The sequence below is a fragment of the Vombatus ursinus genome, unplaced genomic scaffold, assembly GCF_900497805.2.
Source record: "Vombatus ursinus unplaced genomic scaffold, bare-nosed wombat genome assembly UNPS02005286.1, whole genome shotgun sequence".
NCBI lineage: Eukaryota > Metazoa > Chordata > Mammalia > Diprotodontia > Vombatidae > Vombatus > Vombatus ursinus.
In genome coordinates, this window is record NW_020945064.1 from 16,750,073 (window position 1) to 16,772,488 (window position 22,416).

A 22,416-nucleotide genomic window follows, 5' to 3' on the forward strand; every position below is an offset into this window, starting at 1 on the left:
ATCCGGGGCAAGTCACTTAATCTCTGTCTGCTTTGGTTTCCTTAACTGTAAAAGGGCATCTACCTCACAGAGCTGCTGTAAGGAGCAAATGAGATAATATTTGGGCTTTTTAAATTTTTATTATTTATTTGTAATGTTCCCTTCTTAAAAATATCTTGTGCCAAATTCTCTCCCTCCCCTAGTCCTTCCCCAACCCATTGAGAAGGCAAGCAATATGATATCAATTACACATGTTAAATCATCCAAAACATATTTCCATATTAGCCATGTTACAAAAAAAAGCCTAAGAAAAATAAAGTGAAAAATTATACTTCAATCTGCTATCTTTGGAGGTAGAAAGCTCAGAATGAGTCATTTGGAATTGTCTTGGATTATTGTCTTGATCAGAATAGCTAAGGCTTTCCCAGTTGATTTACTGTTACTGGGTACAATGTTCTCTTGGTTCTGCTCACTTCGCTTTGCATCAGTTCATCTAAATCAGACCTGCACAATTTGTAAACTTCTTCCAGCCACAGGTAGGTTAGACCAGGGACAGATGATGATGGTTGGTTGCCTTGGGTTACATAACAGCCGCCTGTTATGTTGTGCATATGTTGTGCAGGCCTGATCTAAGTCTTCCCAGGTTTTTCTTAAACCATCTTGCTCGTCATTCCTTATAGCACAACAATATTCCATCACTATCATATACCACAACTTGTTCAACCATTCCTCAATTGATGGGCATCTTCTCAATTTCCAATCTTTGCCACTACAAAAAGAGCCACTACAAATATATTTGTACATATAATTCCTTTCTTTTTTCTTATATCTCTTTGGGATACAGACCTAGTCATGATATTGCTGGATCAAAGGGTATACACAGTTTTATATCCCTTTGGGAATAGTTCCAAATTGTTCTCCAAATTGGTTGGACCAGTTCACAACTCCCCCAACAGTGTACTACTGTTCCTATTTTTCCACATCCCCTCCAGCACTTGTCATTTCTAATAGGTGTGAGGTGGTACTTCAGAGTTGTTTTAATTTGTATTTCTCTAATCAATAGTAATTTAGAGCTTTTTATGTGATTATTGATAGCGTTGACTTTTTCTTCTAAAAACTTCCTGCTTATATCCTTGATCATTTATCAATTGGAGAATGGCTCTTATTTTTATAAATTTGGCTAAGCTCTTTATACATTGGAAGAATAAGACCTTTATCAGAGAAACCTGCTAAAAAGTTTTCCCCTCCAGTTTCCAACTTTCCTTCTAATCTTGGCTGCATTGGAGTTTTTTTTTTTGTGCAAAACCTTTTTTAAAAAAATTAATTAATTTATTTTTAGTCTTCAACATTCACTTCCATAAGCTTTTGAGTTTTAAATTTTCTCCCCCTTCCTCCTTCCCTCCACCCTCCCCAAGACGGCATGCAATCTGATATAGGCTCTACATACACATTCCTATTAAACATATTTTCACATTAGTCATGTTGTAAAGAAGAATTACAACCAATAGGAGGAACCACAAGAAAGAAGAAACAAAGCAAAACAGAAAAAAACAGCAAATAGTATGCTTCAATCTGTATTCAGACTCCATCACTCTTTCTGTGGATGTGGATAGAAAGCATTTTCCATCATGAGACTTTTGGAGATGTCTTAGATTCTTGCATTGCTGAGAAGAGCTAAGTCATCAAAATTAGTCATCTGTGCAAAATCTTTTTAATTTAATGTAGTGAAAATTATCCATTTTACTTACCATGATTCTCTCTATCTCTTGTTCAGTCATAAATTCTTCCCTTATCCATAGATTTGACAGGTAAGATTTTCCATGCTCCTCTAATTTGCTTATATCACCCTTCATGTGAAAATCATTTACTTATTTTGACCTTATCTTGGTATACAGTGTGAGATGCTGATCTATGCTTAGTTTCTGCCAAACTACTTTCCAGTTTTTCTAGTAATTTTTGCAAATATTGAATTCTTGCTGCCAGAGCTTGGATCTTTGAATTTATCAAATACTAGATTACTGTGGTCATTTACTACGTGTATTATGTACTCAATCTATTCCATTGATCTGCCTCTCCATTTCTTAGCCAGTTCCAGATTGTTTTAATGATTACCACTTTGTAATATAATTTGAAATTTGGTACTATTAGGCTTCCTTCTTTCACATTTTTTTCACTGATTCCCTTGATATTCTTGACCTTTTGTTTAGCCAGATGAATTGTTATTATTTTTTCTAGTTCCATAAAATAATTCTTTGAATAAGTAAATTAATTTAGGTAGAAATGTCATTTTTATTATATTGATTTGACCTACTCATGATTTCTCTGGTTGTTTAAATCTGTCTTTATTTGTGTGAAGAGTATTTTGTAACTATGTTAATATAATTCCTCAGTATGTCTTGGCAGATTGACTCTCAAGTATTTTATATTGTCTGCAGTTACTTTAAATGGAATTTCTCTGTCTCTTTTGCTGGATTTTGTTGATAATATATAAAAATGCTGATGATTTATGTGGGTTTATTTTATATCCTACAACTCTGTTAAAGTTGTTAATTGTTTTAACTAGTGTTTTAGTTGATTTTCTAAGTATACCATCACGTCATCTGCAAAGAGTGATAGAATTGTTTCCTCAATGCCTATCTTATTCCTTTGATATCTTTTTCTTGTGTTATTGCTATATCTAGCATTTCTAGTACAATACTGAATAATAGAGGTGATAATGGACTTCCTTGCTTTACCCTTGATCTTATTGGGAAGGTTTATCTCCATTACAGATAATGCTTGCTCTTGGTTTTAGGTAGATACTATTTATTGTTTTATTGAAAGCTCTGTTTATTTCTATGCTATCTAGTGTTTTTAATAGGAATGAGTGTTGTGCTTTGCCTAAAGCTTTTTTCTGCATCTATTGAGATAAGCATGTGACTTTTGTTGATTTTGTTATTGATATAGTCAATATTGAACCAGTCCTGCATTTCTGGTACAAATCCCACCTGGTCATAGTATATGATCTTTGTAATGTATTTTGCTGTAATCTCCTTGCTAGTATTTTATTTTAAAATTTTTACATCAATATTTCTTAGGTAAACTGGTTGATAGTTTTCTTTCTCTGTTTTTGTTCTTCCTCATTTAGGTATCAAATCCATTATTTGTATCATAGAAGGAATTTAGTAGGACTCTTTCTTTACCTATTTTTCCAAATAGTTCATATAGTATTGGAATTAGTTGCTTTTAAATGTTTAGTAGAATTCACTTATAAATCCATCTGGTCCTGGAGATTTTTTTCTTGGGGAGTTCATTTATAGCTTGTTCAATTTCTTTTTCTCTGATAGGGTTATTTAAGTATTCTATTCCCTCTTCTGTTAATATGGGCAATTTCTATTTTTATAAGTATTCACCCATTTCGCTTAGATTATCAGCTTTACTGACATATAATTGGGCAAAATGTCTCCTAATAATTGCTTTAATTTCATCTTTTTTCAATTTCAAGTGGTATATTCACCCTTTTCATTTTTGATACTGGTAATTTGGTTTTTCTCTTTCTTTTTCTTAATCAAATTAACCAATGGTTTATTTATTTTGTTGGTGTTTTTTCGTAAAACCAGCTACTATTTTTATTTTTTAGTTCAGTGGTTGTACTTTCAATTTTATTAATTTCTCCTTTAATTTTCAGGATTTCTATTTTGGTGTTTAATTGGGAATTTTTAATTTGTTCTCTTCCTAGTTTTTTAAATTACATGCCCAATTCATTGATTTGCTCTTTCTCTTTTTTTTAGTAAGTGTTTACAGATATAAATTTCCCCCTAAGCATTGCTTTGGCTTATCCTACAAATTCTGGTATGTTGTCTTATTGTTGTCATTATCTTTAATGAAAATATTGTTTCTATGATTTGTTCTTTGACCCACTCATTCTTTAGGATTAGATTAGTTTTTAATTAATTTTTAATCTATGCTTCCAAGGCTTTTTATTGAATGTAAGTTTTATTGCATTATGGTTGAGATATTTGTAAAGTACTTAGCACAGTAACCTGGCACATACTAGGTGCCTAATAAATACGTGTTCCCTTCCTCCTTGGAGGGTGGGGAAAAGATTTAGTGCAGGGCATTTTTCTTCCTACAAGTCTGATTAAGTCCTGATAAGGTTTCTTCATTCAGGTAAGGTTGGAAAGAACTTCAGACAGGTGAAATATTTATTAATATTTCTAAAAGAGGGAGCAAGAGAGACCTTAGTGTGCTACACAGGTATATTTGAGCTGTTACCACTTATATTCTCACCAAAGGTATTTTCTTTCTTTTTTTCTTGGCAAGGCAATTGGGGTTAAGTGACTTGCCCAGAGTCACACAGCTAGTAAGTGTTATGTGTGTGAGACCAGATTTGAACTCAGGTCCTCCTGAATCCAGGGCTGGTGCTCTAACCACTGTGCAACCTAGCTGCCCCCCCCCCCCAAGGTATTTTCTAAATCACAATCACAAGAGCTTATTTTGAAAAGCAACAATGATCTTAGGGTATCCTCATTCATTCTTTCTTTCAATAAATGACCAGTATTTATTAAGTACCTACTATCTATGTTTAAGACCTTGTGGTGCTAGGTGCTGGAGATATATAGATCAAGAAAGACACAGTTCCTGCCTTTAAGGAGTTTATGATCTACGGTAGAAGTGTTCTTACACAATACTGTGTTGTCTCACTAAAAGATAGTGGAAGGCCCTCCCTCCTCCTTAAGAAGCCATGGGGCCCTCCTGTACCTCTGACTTTCCTGGAGAAGGCACACGGTCTCCTCTAGTTTCTTCAGCTGATTAAGTTCCTGATTCAGACAAGCCACCTGTAAATTCAGCTGTTGGTTCTTACGGAGCAATTCATCTATAAGGAACATAATACCTCTGGGTTGGCAGCATTTTAACAAATCTGACAAATTAGTAACTAAGGGCTCCTCCTGTCTCCAAGATGATAGATCTTAGGAATTAGAGCCAGAAGGGACCTGTCCTCCCTTACCTGTCCCAAATCTACTGTGATGCCCTTCCTTTTAATTCATGTAAGTAAGCCCTTGGCTACTTACTAGTCAGTGCTGTGGTCAGTGCACTCACATCTAGTTCAACATTCCCTAGAGTTAGCCCATCTTAATGTATTTCTGTTGCTTACCAATACAGATATGAAAAATTATAGGACATCAGTTTGGAAGGGGTCAGTATTTTAGTTGAGATATAGAATAAAGTTAGAATACATCATTTAAAAATCTACATACTCTGTCTGGCCCCACAGCAGGCAGGTGACAAGATGTAAATCTGTGAGTTTGGCTCTGAGTCCCTATATTATATTGGTTTTGTGTGAATCATGTAGTTCCAAGATTACCTCTGAAAGAATAACTGTCTCTTTCTGAAATCAAGGTATAATAAATATAAAGCCAAAGGACCTTACACAGAGAGAGTACTGTGCATGGAAAATGCTGGTTGATGAATTCTCTAAGAAATAAAGTGTGTGAGGGTAGGGGAAGGCAGTACTTGCTTTGACTCCTAAATGCTAGGGCTTGTTAAGAGTTAAAGCAGCAGCTGGCGGGGGCGGGGGGTAGGTGGGGGGGTCTAGACACATACATTTGAGTCTGCATAAACATATGGATGAACTCACCATAACTGTGAGACTGGTGTCCACCCACACCAGAGTTGGAAGCACTTTCCTCCAACAGTTGTACCTTTTCAGACAAAAAGAGATTTTCCTCCAGTACCCTGACCATCTTCTGCTTCAATGCTTCCTTTAGGTTAAAAAACAAAAACAGAAACAAATGGTTACTACTGTCCTCTACAATATCCCTGATAAGTGGTTACTCAGTTTCTTGCCTGAACACCTCTGGTTATAGGCAAGAGCTGACAATGGATCATATGAGTTTCCATCCCTATCCTGTGTCTGGAAGCATGACAATCTGAAGCACATCTCTAAAGTTTCTACAGTTAAAACCCGTAGAAACCCCACGACAACTGAAGTTTCCTTGACATTAGGAGAAGACAATGCAGAAAATCCTAGGAAGAGTTAGAAATGGTTCTTATAGGTTCTTATAACCTATAGGTGAGAGCTTGAAGAGTCAACAACTTCCCTTGCCATTAGGACTCCTGGATCCACCAAAAGGAGGAAGAATTCAGAGATCTTCCTTCTCCCATCAGACACCAACCTCAACCCTAACCCTAACCCTAACCCTAATTGCGCTCTCACTTTGACCACTGGAGGATTTTTCTGCCCTATCTCAGGTTTGTTGTTGTTGTTGTTTTAAACATGTCTCAAAGTCAAATGTACTTCAACCACCAGGTAGTTTTGACAAAGGTTGATATCAGAGATTTGGTCTGGCTTTTCTCAATGTACTTTTAATAGGAATTCCCAGGACTTCCTGGTGATGATTAACTTTGGTTGAAGAGCTGTTTCATGTTCTATACTTTACCGTTTGCTATCAAGGCACTAAAGAGGGATGGGAAGCGTACCAGATCATTTGGGATGCCAGGGAACTGCCCTGTATCCTTTAACTCAAGGTCTCTTCTTCGTGAGGCTTTCAGGCTTTCTTCAGGCAGTGAGCGAGGCCACTGTGGAGCCAGGTTGGGAACCACCAAGCTCAGAAGCATATCTCGGGCAGAACCTGAAGGAATTTGGAAGACAGATAAGGCCTACAAACAGCAGCACTGACTTACAATTTCTTTTATAAAGTCATCAAATATCTATTCACCTTTTAAAGACTTAGTCCTATGATTCCAAGAAGTCTTGGTGGAAATATTGGTAAACAGTAAACTGTCTCCTTTTTCCAAGTGAGAAGAACAAAAAATGAAGGCCTCTATGCATACAGGATTTACTCTGGGGGTCCAGGCTAATATGAGATGCTCTCTGATTATTGGCTTACTAGCAGGTGTCAAGTACAAGCATTGGGATTCAAACCTGGGCCCTCTGACTCCAAAGCCAATGTTCTTTCTATTACATTATAGATATCTCACTATAGAAACAGAACAAAGAGCTAAAGGGGGAAGAAAACAGAGACCAGCTTTCCTTTCCCTGTGCTTCCTCCTTTAGATATCAGAAAGAACAGAAAAACTCAAATGATCACATTTCCCATTTTTATCTAGTGTTTTCCCAACTTTGACCACTTCTTGAGTACTGTTTACAAAACAATAAAATGTCTTGCAAGAAACCAGTGAATTTTACCAAAAGAAGGAACTTTAGAAATCAACTTATTTCAATTTCCCCATTTTCATAGATGGGGAACCCAACGCCTAGAAGGATTAAGTGATTTATTTGAGTTCATATAGCTAGGTGATTAATGTCAAGGAACTGGGAAAGACTTTTTAAAAAGTCAGTTTATAAAAATAACTCTTTGAAGAGTGTTCTAGCTCATCTGTTCTGTTTTTCACAAACTATAGTGTTTTGTAAGATACCTCAGATTTATAGTAAATAGACCTATTGGGGGCAGGACAACCGTACTTTTTAAAATGTCCTAAAGTATCCTCTGAGAGTAGCTAACATACTAATTAACATCTGTATAATGCTTTAACATTTATGAAGATGATCTCATTTGATCCCTTTAACCAACTTTCTCCATTATGCAAACCTGATGATTTTGTATATGAACTAGGAATCAGGAATGAAAAATAATATTATTTTATGAATAAGCAGCATATCATCAGGACAGAATATACTATATATATACTTGGGAAAAATCCTGATATAATAAAAACTGATAATTATATGGCATTTTGAATTTTACAAAGTGCTTTTATATATATCATTCGATTTTCTCAATCACCCTGTGAGACAGACAAAGCAGTTAACATATTACAGGTGAAGAAAGTCAGAAAGTATAACAAATAATTCACATTTATATAATGTCTCTGTAAGGTTTACAAAGCACTTTCATCACAACAGCCCTGTGTGGTGGGTAGTACAGACATTATTATCTTGACTTTAAAAAAGAGAACTGAGGAGTAGCAATAGTAATAACGATAATATTAATAACAGCTAGCATTTATATAGAACTTCAAAGTTTGCAAAGTACTTCACATGTTATCTCATTTAATATAACAACTGTGCAAAGTAGGACTATTATTATTGCTATTTTAGAGATGAAGAAACTGAGACATGGAAAGGTCGATTTGCCTAGGGTCATACAGCTATTAAGTATCTGAGGCAGGATTTAAATTGAGTCTTTCTCACTAATACTTTAGCACTCTCTCTATTATACCAGACAGCTGTTGTGACTTATCCATCATTATACTAGTTATTAAGTAGCAGGCCTAGTGTTGCATCTGTTTTTCCTGATTTTAAATTCATTTTTTTCTACTATGCCACTATGATTCAGTAAAATTCATACAAGAAAAAATAAGAGAAACTCAGAGATCTATTAACAACAGTGTTCCAGAAGAGGATTGGTGAAAATTGCGAAAACAGCTTTCTCCAGGTTGAAACAGAGAATCAGGTTCACTGAGTCCTCAGGAATTAATGGCTTCCCTCCTCTTCACTGGAGGTCAGGCACAGGTTGGGCTGGGTGGCCTCTCCCATCCCTCCCAACTTCTGAGTTCTAACAAACAAGAATCCTGCCTACAACAGAACCAGGCAGTGGTCACCCAACCTTTTCCTGAAACAAGTGAACAGGAGCTCCCCTGCCTCCAGGAGCTGCACACTCTCCCTTCTTTTGGACAGCTCACCTTGTTAGGAAGCTTTTCTTCACAGAAGCCTCTACGAGGTTAAAGCTTAAAGCACAACCAGACTTTTTGGGGCACCCTTATATTTGCCTTATATCTTCACCCCCCATGCCCAGCTTTGCTCTCTAGAGATAAAGGAGTCCCATTCCTTTTCTACGGGACAGCTATCACGTCCTCGCTCCCAAGTCTTCCCTTCTCTAGGCTGAACAACCTGGATTACCCCTCAAACCATTCTCCATTATGCAGCATGACTTCTGAGGCCTTTCACCACTCTGGCAGCCACTCCAGTTTTCCTTCATAAAGGAATATCTTTCCTAAAATATGGCACCCAGAATGAGACACAGGGCTCCCAATGTGGTCTAATCTGGGCCGTGTCAAGCAGCAGCACCAGCTCCCTAGTCCTCCACCTGCCTAATGCATCCTAAGCTGCATTAACACTGGAGGCTGCCATATCCCACTGTTGACCCACACTGGGTTTGCAGTCCACTTGCCCCCCTAGAGCTTTTCAACCCCCCTGCTGATGTGGAGTAGGGAGAAGAGAGCCTGTGGTGTGTGGGCATGCAAGTTCTACTGGGAACAGCTCAGAAGCCAGAGCAGAGCCCTTGTTGGAGTGAGAGAGAGAAGGAGAGAGGTCGCTTACCCAGGAACTTCTTGTTAAGAAGCAGAGACCCCGAGCCATTCCAATGCTTGTCTACTAGGTCCAAGAGCTGTCGGAGCACCCTTGCCACATGGGAAGTCCTGGCAGCAGGTGGAGGACTATGGTTTCCTTGCAAACCATGCAAACTGCCCAGGTCACTAGAGAGAGGCTCAAGAAAGGAAGAAAGCACACCAACCAATGTCATTCTTACTCAGGAAGGGCAGCAGAGATCCAGAGATCAAAGTAGCATCACTACAGAATCTGTAGCCTTATTTTTCAAGTCAAGATTCATTATATTACACTACATCATCAATGGCTCAGGTAAACATAAGAATCGACTCTTCCAGGAGAGACACAAAGATACAATTCAGTATCTGATATCACTGATATTTGTGGGTATCTTTCAGGGGAAAAAAATCTACCTTTTTAGTTCAATAACTGCTGACCAGCCCCATAAATTTTTCAGTCTGTGATATTCTTGTTGAAACTATAAATCATAAGCTGTTATATCTAAACCTGTCATATCTATAAAAAACCATGAAGTAGAATGCCAACAACAATCATATGAGATAAAATTGCACTTTATAGCAACTAAAGTTTACAAAGCACTTTTATAACAATAACCTTGCCTAGCAAGTTAATGGCAGTGTCATTATCCTCATGGCAATGAGGAAATAGATCTTGAAAAGTTACTGACTTGGAGAGTGTCACTCAGTAAGTGTCAGGGCCAGCCCCACCCCTCCAATTCCAGGGCTCTTTCCACACCCTGTGCCCCACACAGTATTTTACATCTGTGACCTGGACTGCACATTAGCATATACTGTAGTGAGAGGTGCATGAAGAACTGAAGAATTTATTCATTATTTCAGCAAATAATCCACAAGTACCATTTCTATAGAAAGTGCATCATGCTACGAACTGTGAGGAGATACGAGGAAGTAGAAGTTACAGTCCCTGTCCTTGAGGAGTGCATGATCTAACAGGAAGTCAAGGCAATACACATATGAAAAACTGGACAGGATATAGAGCAACACATGACTGAGTCTCAACTAAGTGTCAATGAGAAGTGCTACAGGAATTCAGAAAAGGGAGCAATTTCTGTGGGTTGGAACACTCAGAGAAAACTCGAAGAGATGGGACTAAACATCAGCCTTGAAGGATGTGGAAGGGAGAGATTTCTTTTCTTTTCTTTTTTTTTGACTAGGCATTTGGGGTTAAGTGACTTGCCCAGGGTCACACAGCTAGTAAGTGTTATGTGTCTGAGACCGGTTTTGAATTCAGGTCCTCCTGAATCCAGGGCCAGTGCTCCATCCACTACACCACCTAGCTACCCCTAAGGGAGAGATTTCATTGCCTGTCTGACAGCCCCTCCTCAGTCTCCTTTGCTGGATTCTCCTGCTAACAGTGGGCGCTCCCCAGGGCTCTGTCCTGGGCCCTCCTCTCTCCTCTCCTTCCATTTTGCTTGGTGCTCTCATTAGCTCCCATGGATTCAATGATCACTTCTCTGCAACTGATCTCAGATCTATTTATCCAGCCCTAACCTTGCACCTGACTCCAGTCTTGCATCTTCAATTGCTGATTGCAACTAGATGTCCAGTAGATATCTTCAACTCAACATGTCTAAAACTATTTTATTTCCCCTCAGTGCCTTTCCTAACTCCCCTATTACTGTGGATGGGACCACAATCCTGCTGGCTCCTAAGTTCACAGCTGGGGTGTCAGACAACTCACTCTCACTCACCTCCTCTCCCACCTAACTGGGTGCCAAATCCTGTCAAGTCTACCTTTCCAGCATCTTATGAGTAGCACCCCTTGTCTGGTCCGACACCTTTACCATCTTGGTACGGGCCCTCCTTACTTTACAGCCGGACGACAGCTTTTTGGGCAGTCACTTGGGTCCATCCCCCACTCAGCTGTCAACGAGATCTTGCTAACGTGCAGGTCTGACCACCTCATTCCTCCAGAGGCAGTGTCACACACAAAACCCTCCATCCGGCTTTCACGCCCTTCGCAATCTTGCTCCTTTCCAGTCTCTTTCACCCTACTCCCCACACTGGCCTTGAAACACAAGATATACCAACTCCCTGCTGCATGAAGTTTTGCAGCCTGTCCCCCCTATCTAGGATGCTTTTCCTTCTCATCTCTGCCTCTCAGCTGCCTTCAGGTCTCAGCTAAAACCCCACCTTCTGCAAGAAGCCTTTCTAGATCCCCCTGAATGTTAGGGCCCTCCCTCTGTGCTTATCTCTAATGGATCTGATATACAGCTTGTTTGTACATAGTTGTTTGCATGCTGTCTCTCCCAGTAGACTCAGAGCTCCTTAAGAACAGGGACTATTTTGCCTTTTTTTTTTTTTGGCATTTCCAGCTCTTAGCCCAGTGCCTGGCACGTAAGAAGTGCTTAATAAATGCTAACTGACTTGACTTGATGACAGCAGAGTAAAATCTTACTAATTCAATACAAGGTGGGGATGGAAGAACAGGAAGGAGAAAATCCTGCCTAATTTAATTAAAAAGTTTGAATAACAAGATTTCAAAATTGTCTTATTGCTCTCAAGTATTGCATATGTAATAAACTAACATAAAATTAGTAATAACAGGTTAAATTTAAAACATCATAACAGCTTACACTACTCAATATAACTAACAAGGCACCCTAAAGTTACACCAGCCTTGGTAGACTTCCGTGATCCCCAGAAAGGAGCTTTGCTTCCTTCCGACCTCTACTTCTCTTCTGCATTTATCAGGGGCTGTTTTTATAGTACAGTGACTGGAGTATGTACCCCCTGGAAGACAGTAAGCTCTAGCAGGACAAGGATTACCTCTTATCTCTCTTTTTATCTCCTGTGTGCCTATCACAGGAAGATTAAAATGACCCAGTGCCCGCCCTGTGCCTGGAGCTTCCAATCACAGTCTACATGTGGAATGTGACTCATAAACAGATAAGTACTAGAGAAGGTAGAAAGTGACACAGGCAAAAAAGAAGCCAGAAAGTGCTCTGAGGAAAATGGGAACAAGGAGAAAGTGCTAAAGCAGCTGGCAAGAATCAGAGAAGCGTTACAAGGATAGTGGCATCTGAACCAGATCTGGAAGAGAAGGATTCTGCAAGGCAGAGGCAGAGGGAGTATCTATCCCTGCACGGAGGCTGGCACGAACAAAGGCACAACGGTCTGAGGACTATAGATTTGGAGCTGGAGTGGAACTTAGAAACCATCCGGCCAAGCCCTTCATTGTACAGATAAGGAAACTGAGGCACAAGTGACGGAGACTGAATTTGAACCCATTCTAAATGAGGAAGAGTGAGTCAAATTCAGCTATGTCAAATTACAGTTTTAAAGGGACAAAAAGTGGGAGTAATGTGAAATAAGGCTCCCAAGATAGGTTGGGAATGAGGCTTGGAAGGCCTTAAATGTCAGGCTAAAAAGTTTGCATTTTACCCACTGAAGATTTCTGAGAAGAGCAGTGGCATGGGAATGTATGTGCTGTAGAAGGGAATGTTGGCAGCCACGTGAAGACTAGCATGGAGATAGCAAGACTGAGGCCAGAAAGATTCGATTCACTGGGGGTTTTATACACGGATTGAATTGAATTGAACAAATTTGTTTAACACAGAAGAATTTACTGGCAGACCTATTTAGAACATTTTACTCAACAATAATCACACATGCTGATTGACAAAGAATGATCAAATAATTCTGAGTTGAAACACTGATGAGGTTTTGCTGCACAAACCAAAATACAGATTCAATCATTCCTATAAACAATTTATGCTGACTGATTATAATTATACAACGATTTTCAAATTTTCAACCTTAAAACATTTATGTTGAATATATGGACCGTACCTACTCCTGCTTGTGTATGCTTAAAATACCATATTAGTGAGATTATTAGGAAGAACAGTGCTATTTTTGTTGAGTTGTCACCAAAATACATCACAAATTATTCATTCGTGCCACAAACAAAAGTATAGGTATATTCACATGTAGATATTAGTACAGTATTTTAACTTTGGAAGCCTCTGGAAGCTTCTAATATTTCTGGATCCCCTTCTATTTAGAACCGCAGATTATCAGAGATATAAGAGACCTTAGAAATAATTTAGTCCAGAAGCGTCAAACACACAGCCTGTGGGCATAATGCAACCAGAACCAGATTAAACTGTAAATGGGAGGTTTCTAACAAAATAAATAAAAATACAATAGAATATGAGTAACATTGATATGTGTTTTTCTAAGTCAATATGCACCTGTAAGAGCCTTAGGTACAGTTTAGTGCCCCCTACCTCCCTAATTTCTACTTGAGTTTGACACCACTGCTCCAACCTAACTCCTTCATTTTATAGCTAAAGAAATTGAAGCACAGATAAGAGAAGTGATTTGCCCAAGTTCACACAGGTAGTAAGTTAGTAACAAAGCTGGGATTTGAATCTACCCAGGTCTTCTGACTTTAAATCTAGTGTTCTCCCCTTTATACTAAGTTACCAAGTCTAGCCCCAAAGTGGCTTCCCCACTGTGTTTTCTCTCTCACATTTGTAGTGAAAGAGTAGGTAGAATTCACTCCACTACAGGGATGAATGAGCTGCATGAGGCACAGAGACCACAGGAAAAATCACAAGCTTTGGCCTTTCCTCCCTAATTTCTGCCTTCAAAGTCATCTGTGTGTTCTGATTACACTATTTAGGAATTTATCCCCATAAAAAGAAACACAGTCCTAATGTAGTTTTTATTAAGAGCACAAACAAACACTTGCCTCATTGTTGGTAACCTCTTTGAGCCCATGATTTGGCGCCATGCTTGAAAGAATATTGTCCTTCCTCTTAAATCCCCTTCTAGTTGGGCTTACGGACCTCTTTGCCAAAAGTCCCCTGTCTTCCTGAGTCCCTGAAGGTAATAGGAATGTCCGTAGAGAGTTTCCCACAGTAGTATTACTTGTGAAAGAACCATGTGCTTGTGTTAAATCATCAAGGCCCACAGATAATTGCTGTTCAATGCTGGCCAGCAGAGTTGAATCACTGCTAAAATGGCTTGTGGGATATAGATCTGTAGAAGAAATGTGCCAGAAAATGAAAACTCTCTGGAGCAGGATCCATTACTTATTCTACAACTAGCTTCTTTTTGAACTTAGGGTCCACTGTTATGGACAATTTGTTTGTGATGACCCTCAACCTCAGTCAGTTTGATTCTCAGATGAACAATGTGTGTGTGTGTGTGTGTGTGTGTGTGTGTGTGTACATATACATATACACACAGCTTGATAGGCTCAGCTAGAGTTTACTTACACTTGGCAGTCATCATCTTTGAAGACCCAGGATTACTAGAAAGCTGCTAGCATGACTTACTAGGATTTTACTTGGTGAACTACAATATGATATGATTGTGAAACCCAAATTTCAACAATGAAAACTACTTCTCTATTACCATATTACGTATCGATTCACACTCATTCTAAGCCAGGTTTCTATATGGATCACTGATGATCCCTGTATCACAACTCAAGATATGTTGGTCTAGAGACTCCAAATTTCCTTGCTGTAGACCGCCACCTTCCCTCCTTTGAAAAGGACCTGTAATAAATCAAAAGCCTTGTTACCTGAACTGAGCTTCAGCAGTCTTCCAGTGGCGGAGTCTGAGTCAGTCAAAGGAGTCATTATATCTCCACAGGAGTGGGATGAGGTGGACTTTGCATCATTCAAAGATTTTGTACCATAGTCTTGGTAATTCTTACTTCTATGATGAGTATGGGATTTCTTGCTAAAACTTCCATGTAAAGTTATGGAGTGAGGATAGTGACTGTTATAATTATCTAGACTAATATCTTTAGGTAACTGGTAGGGATGAATCTGGCTTGAATCACCGACATCCAAGCGTTTACTTGATAAGGCTTCATGGCTAAGTTGATAAACATCAGTCTTTGGTATCAACTCTTTCTCTGGAGGAGAACCTAAAGATTTATCATCTGAAAAGGTTAGTCGGTATCCTTCCTTAGCCATCTTGTCTGGAGACCGGACTGAAGATTGAAGTGATGTGTAGCATCTGAATTCTAACAGAATATAACCATGGCAAAGGAAAGAAAAACAGGAGTGAGAATTTCTCATTAGCCACAGGGATATCACTGTGCCCAGGACACATTTCCTCTCTATCAGAGAAGGCTATCGGTTAGGGTGGTTTAGATAGAAGGGAATAAAATCAAAGAACTCACAAATCATAGAATCATAAGATTTTGAGCTGAAATGGCCCCTAGAGATGATCTAGGATGACCCCCCCCATTTTACAGATAAGGAAATTGAGGTTTTTAACAAAAGGTATTATAATCATAGAATATTAAGAGATGGAAGGGAGTATAGAGATCATCTTGTCCAACCTTTATCCCCTTATTCCATTTTACTGATAAGGAAAGAGACTGAGAGAAGGGAAGTGACTCATTCAGTGACAGAACAAATTAGTTAAGTGGCAGAACTAGAATTCACACCCAGGTCTCCTACGCTACAGCACCATCAAACCATGCTGAGCCCAAGTAATGAACCTGCCACAGGCCAGATGGGAACGAATTTCTATTTGATTTATAAGGAACTTCCTTGAGTCAAATTGGACTCTTTGGGATAGAAAGTTGCAGGGGTGGTAGAAAGTTCTTCTCTCACAACAATTCTGTGAGGCAGACTATATCAATGTCATCATCCTCATATTATGGGTGAGGCCACTGAGGCTTGGACAGATTAAGTGATTTGCCCATAATCCCACATAAAATGTGTTAGAAGCATAATTCAAACTCAGGTATCCTGATTCTAAATCATGCCCTTTTCCTCCTACATCATCATGTTTCCTCTGTCATCTCTGGTGGGAAACCCAGGCCTAGAATATCCCATTTGCCCAGCCTTAGAAAGATTCTCTCTCAAGAGAGCTGTGGCTCTCCCCTAGAAATTAAAGCTAGGACCAACAGTGGGAACAACCTCTCAAGGCCATAACAGCCTCAGTTCAGTTGGACGTTTTCAAAAGATCTCTTTAGCAAACATAGAAGCTGCAACAACTGAGTTAGACATGCTGAATGTTGACAATGGAACACAAACCACTGGAAGCAGATCCTTTGAGGCAAATGTTATTCAGTAAATATTATATTTGAACTTAATAAATTCCTAGAATAGAATATAAGAAAGTCACAAAATTATGGTACATTTCAATAAAAAGGAAATTTTTCTAATTTATCTTTGTATCTTCATACTTTCAAATATAATGCATGCATTACATATAGGAGACCATGTTTTTGAATAAATAAATTACAAAAATCTAAGCATAACCAAAGAGATTAGATTAGAAATACTGTGTTTTTTTTTTTTTTTTTAGGATTTCCTTTTTTTGGCAAGGCAATTGGGGTTAAGTGACTTGACCAGAGTCATACAGCTAGTAAGCGTTACGTGTCTGAGGCCAGATTTAAACTCAGGTCCTCCTGACTCCAGGGCCAGTGCTCCATCCACTGCGCCACCAAGCTGCCCTGAAATATTCAGTCTTAAAGAAGGAAAACCACATAGGTCACTATCCCATCTACTGGTGAGAATCTTCCACAAAAGAGTTGCCAATGTAGGCACCTAGGATTGAGAACCATCATCCAATTCTTCTCAAACTTCATGAAACTGTGGACTCTGAACGCAAAATATTTACCATCTTCCTGGTGACCATCACCTGGCAGCTCCCGTCTTGCCACTTCCTGTAGCTGAAAAATATTTGAGAAGGTAAATCCGAAAAATGGAAGGACACAGAAAGCAAGAGAATACAAAGTACATACATTGCATACATTATACAAGGTCCTGTTCCAAGCCCACAGGGAAGTTAAAAGAACTGTTTTAGTGAAGACAAAGAGTCTTTTAATAAGTTAAACAGTATTAGAAAAGACAAGGATGTTTTAGAGAAAGCTGTGAAATACTGTATATTCTTTGCTTTGAATACTTTAGCATAGAGGTGAGATAAGAAATGCTTCTCTGACTCAAAAAAGAGGGAGACATATCAATTTTATCACCTGCTAAAGTTGCTTAAAATCATATTGAGGTAGATTGAAGAGATTGAAGTGAGGTAGGATAAGGTTGAGATGCCAATCTATTTCTTTTTAGGAGGATCTGAAAGCACCCGGCTTCCTATGGATGGATGGTGGCTAAACTCAACATATGAATTTATTTCTCAATTTGAAATAATATTACAAACTATTTAATTCCTCCCTGTTCCCTCCTTTTTGATTCAAGTTCTAACTCTGACTTCAAAATTGAAATTAGATTCTAAAGTGAAGATTGTAAAGTCCCTTATGTCAATTTCTCAATACAAAGTCAATTCAAAGGTAAAACAAATGTCAAAGACATTTTCCTGGAGTCTCAATTAAAACCTTCAAAGACTGCCTCAGAGATGACACCAAATATGTGCTTTTCTATTTACCAATAAGGAAACCATTTGTTATTGAAGGAAGGACCACTGACTTTCAAGTCAGAGGTTTTGAGTTTGAATCCCAGCTCTGCTACCTCTACTATCTGTGTGACCTCAGGTAAGACATTTAACTTCTCTGGTCCTCTATTTACTCATCTATAAAATAAGGAAGTTGAACTAAATGATCTTTAGGGTCCTGTCCAGCTCTAAATCCAATGAGATGCCATCCCCCAAATGAGAAAAAATATTACTATTACAGTCAATTTTTGATTCATCAGGAGTTGATCATTCAGGTCATCAACACCTCTACCTGAGGGAGTGTAAACAAAGAGGGAATTTTAAACCCCCATCAGCAAACACTGCTTCTTCTACCATATTTACTCATGCAAATCACCTAATGATTACCTCCTCACCCCCCCCACCATCCAGATTTTAAAGTTAAAAGAAAACGAATAACTTTACCCCCTATTTCATATGTTCACTGCCTTTTGCCTCCCATCACATCTACCCTTTCCCTTTTCCTCTTTCTCTGCTCCACTACAGAAAGAGTAAGAATAGTTTTTACTATGGGGACACAGAAGACTGGAATTGAAAAGAAGTGGAGGTGAGGTGAAAAGCAAGATGGCTAGAGGTGTAGGACACAGAACTAACATAAAAGTACTAGTTATGTGCATGAAGATTGTGGCTTTGGTGCAAGGTTAGTTGGGTGAAAGGCTGAAATGAATACATGTGGTGCTATCCTTCACATCTACAAGAATCATAGAGTCAATCTTAAGAGCTGGGAAGGATCTTGGCTAAAAGAATCTCTTCCTATAACATCTTCTATAGTCAGCTTTGTAGACCCTGAGGGAAGTAACCATCTCAGGATGCAACCTATTCCACTTTGAGGCAGCTCCAAATGTTAGGAAGTTCTTATATTGAATCAATCTCGGCCTTTTCTATCTTCTTGCATTACTCTGTATACATGATAGTCCTATAACTATATAAAGAAAGCTATCATGTTTCCAGCTTAAGGCTATTATGCCTTTCCCAGGCTAAATACCTCAAGTCTTTTCCCACAGTTCCTCTTAGGCCATGATTTTGAGGCCCCTCCATGTCCTGGATGCACACAACTTAACAACATCCCTCTTACAGTGTGGTGGTCAGAGCTGAACTCTAGAGGTGGTCTGACTGGGGTAGCATATCGTGGGAGAATCACCTCTTGTCTTGGATGTCAGATTTCTATTAAGGCAGCTTATGACCATGTTGTCTTTCTTGGCAGCCACATCACAATGCTGACTCATATTGAGCCTGTAGCCACTTCAGTTTCACATGAACTGCTTTTAGAAATAAATGTCTGATAAAAATGATTCATTTATACAAGTTCTCTCAGCTCCTTCATGGATAGTTGAGAATTATCAGTATTATTAGTTTGCAATGATTGATATGTCAGAATAGCAAGAAAGTGAACACATTACCTGGGTCCCCAGGGGGAAAGTGTCCAGCTCCTGATCAACTGGATTGCTGGCTTGGCTCGTAGAAACACTTGTCAGTGAATCCTTTAATTCCCGGTTGGGGAGAGGAAGGAAAAGTCCTTTGCTTAATTCTGTGTTAAAATGAAAGGCATCCAGTGAATCACTGACCAGATTTCAGAGGCACCTTTTCCAAGAAAATATACTACAAATTTTGGCCCCCAAGCAGGAGGCCTCCAGCCACAACAGTGGCCAGTTGAGAAACAACATATGGAAGCAATCCATGACATTATATATTCCATGACCCAAATCAGCTGATTCACCTGACAACCCTGGGTCACTTAGCCTTCATGTGCCTCAGTTTCCTCATCTGTAAAATAGTAAGAATAATCAAGACTTATTTTTATAGGGAGAAGTACTGAAGAAGTTGCTGGGTATTCTAGTTTAAGATTAGATAACCAACTAAAGAAAGAAATGAATTGTTTCCTTGTCCTGTCTATCAGTGTAAGCTGAAACCAGGAAAGATAAAACAGAAGAATTCTATTATATTGTAAGATCCAAGCCCTAAGTGTTAATCCTGTGGTATTTCATAATAAAGACTGTAGAATTCTGAGATTCACCCAAGGATCTCTTGGGTGAAAATTAGTTTTATTTTAATTCTAGAAAGTTCCAGCAGGACTTAGTAAGGCACTAAGCCAGGATGGTGGAGACTTGGGCTTCTGACTAAGAACATGCTCATCCAGTTCTAGTCTGCTTACCTCTGGGCAACAGAACTGATGTGAGTCAGTGCAGCAGAGAAGGCAAGGAGAGGGTAAGGCCAAGCTTCTGGAGACTTGGGCCCTTTTTGCATTCAAGGACTTGAAACGTTTACTGCTTCTCAGCTGCAGAGATTGAAATACACTACTTAAAAGAGTTTCCAGTGCATTTGCTCCAAGACTACCTTCCCCAATGACTAAGTAGTTCCCAGAACAAATGCCTTCTGCCCTATCACAGAAAGCACCGTAGAAAAAGCAAGACAGGGGCAGCTTGGTGGCACAATGGACAGAGCATTGGCCTTGGAGTCAGGAGGACCTGAGTTCAAATCTAACTTCAGATACTAGCTGCGTGACCCTGGACAAGTCATTGAACGCCACTGCCTCAAAAAAAAAAAAAAGGCAGGGCAGCAATCACTGGTTATTATAAGTGTTTGGGAGCTTACAAATGGTGCTTCATATCCATCATGGGAAACATTTGAACTGTAGCAGAAGAGATTTAGATTTAGCAATAAAGGAAGAACTCTCTGACAATAAAGCTCAGATTTGGGAATGAGTTACTGAGTAAGGCTGTAGGGCATTTTTCTTTGTTCTCTGAGATGGTTGACGTGGTGATATCTGAAAATGGGGAAATAAGACTAAGAACCACTCAAACTCCTTTTAAACTCACAGATTACATGAAAACACGGATGAGCTTTCTATCATCTTCACAAACTCTCAGTCCCCATTCCTTAGCCTGGTGCTGAAGGTGCCCTAAGACCCTGACCCCAGCCAACATTTCTCACCTACTAATTCCTCACAAGAATGATTCTATCTGTTACATCTAGGTTTCTGTACTAACTTTGTCCTTAATGTCCCAGGCTCTTTCCCCCTCACACCCCCTCACACACCCTCCTTTCTATCCAGGTTCTGCCAGTCAGCCCTCCAATACCCAGCTCCAGTCTCACCTCCTCTTGGAGAGCTTTCCCAACAATTTAACTTTCTCAACTACCCTTGACATCGTATCATTCACCTGACACTTGCACATATTGTTCTGCAACCTTTTTTTTTTTTAATGGTTTGGTGTTCAATTTAAATAACATTAAGCACCTACTCTGTTCGGGGCACTGTGCACTGGGGATGCAAAGAAAAATACCAAAGAGGAGGTGACCAGCAGCAGAACCTGGAGGAATGTCGTAGAAACCCTGGAACAAGAAAGTGGCCAGGAGGAGGCAGCAGCCACTGGCCTCAACAATGCCAAAGTCCAACAAGACAAAGCCTTTGTATTTATCCATGAAGAGCTCTCTGATTACTTTTCAGACTTTAGAATGGAGAAGAGAGATAAGGCAGATTACACAAGGAGTTGAGAGATCAGTAGGTAATGAGGTAAGTGAAGGCAAAGAGTTATAGCCTACTTCTAAAAATAAACAGTGAGGAAAGAGAAAGGACAATAGCTTGAGGAGATAGCAGTGTCAAATGAAGTAGTCTGTTTTAAAGGATTTAAAAGACCTAAGTGTGTTCAGGCCAGAGGGAAGAAGCCAGGAGACAGAGAGAGATGGCAGATGAGAAGGGAATGATCCACAGGAAAAACTCTCAAGGGTGACAGAAGAAAGATGGAGGCAAGGGCATAAGGAGTGGGCCTTGCAGCAACACAAGGACATCTCTGAGGCTGCAGTAATGGAAGAGTCAAGTGGAGTTATAGAGAGATTTTGAGATATGAAGTAGAGAAGATAAAGGAGCTTAGGTGGATGGGCTTGAATTTTTTCAATAAAAGTAGAAGGCAAGTTATTTACTAAGAAGGAGTGGGAAGTCTTGGGGAGCTTAAGGAATCTGGAGAAGGTTTGGATCCTAAAACCACTTCAGGAAGCATGACAGAATTAAACTCTGTATAGATCTGAGGGCAGACAACATGAATTTCATAGGATTAAATATTTAGAATTAGAAGGTACCTTAGAGGTTATTAAGTCCAACTCCTTATATAGCAGATGAGGAAACTGAAGCCCAGAGAGGTGAGATGTCACACCCTGGGTCACCCAACTAGCAAGTGTCTGGTACAGGATTCAAACCCAGGTTTTCCTGACTCCACATCCAGTCTTCTAGCTACTGTACCACACTGTCTCTCGGTAGGGGATCCAGCTTACAGGAATGAAGTACAGGGTCAGAGAAGGCAGAGGACAGGATTAAGCCAGGCTTGAGGTCTTGCAGGGCCTAAGTGCCAACAGGACAAGGGAGCTAGTGATTCAAGGGAAGAGGATAGGGTTAAAGTTGTGAAGGGAGGAAAAAGAGGCTGTGAGAACAGAGAGGGATGAGCTGGGCCTGGTGGTGCCTGCCTGTGATCTCAACATATAAAGGCCCAGATTAGTGTCTGGGCATTCTGTGAGTACGCTATGCTGATCAGGTGTCCAAACAAAGTTTACCGTTCAGACAGTAAGCCTCTAGAAACAGGGAGCCCCTGGGTGGCCTACGAAAAGGTGAACTGGCCAAACCCCTGGAGTTGATCAGTAGTAAGATTTTGCCTGTGAGTAAGTAGCTCCTGCATTTTCAGCCTTGGAGAG

The 22,416-nt window shown here is 39.5% G+C and overlaps 1 protein-coding gene across 1 annotated transcript in view; it reads right to left on the minus strand.

Moving 5' to 3' along the window:
• The window catches only part of LRRC36 (leucine rich repeat containing 36), a 54,349-nt gene that overhangs the window by 3,296 nt on the left and 28,637 nt on the right, over nt 1-22,416 (minus strand). Inside the window, exons 6-13 of the mRNA XM_027846052.1 lie at nt 19,137-19,264; nt 16,930-16,981; nt 14,867-15,316; nt 14,027-14,316; nt 9,281-9,446; nt 6,439-6,590; nt 5,597-5,720; nt 4,720-4,834 (exon numbers count right to left, since the gene is read on the minus strand). Of these exons, the coding sequence (XP_027701853.1) occupies nt 4,720-4,834; nt 5,597-5,720; nt 6,439-6,590; nt 9,281-9,446; nt 14,027-14,316; nt 14,867-15,316; nt 16,930-16,981; nt 19,137-19,264 (1,477 nt within the window). The remainder of the gene's footprint in view (nt 1-4,719; nt 4,835-5,596; nt 5,721-6,438; nt 6,591-9,280; nt 9,447-14,026; nt 14,317-14,866; nt 15,317-16,929; nt 16,982-19,136; nt 19,265-22,416) is intronic.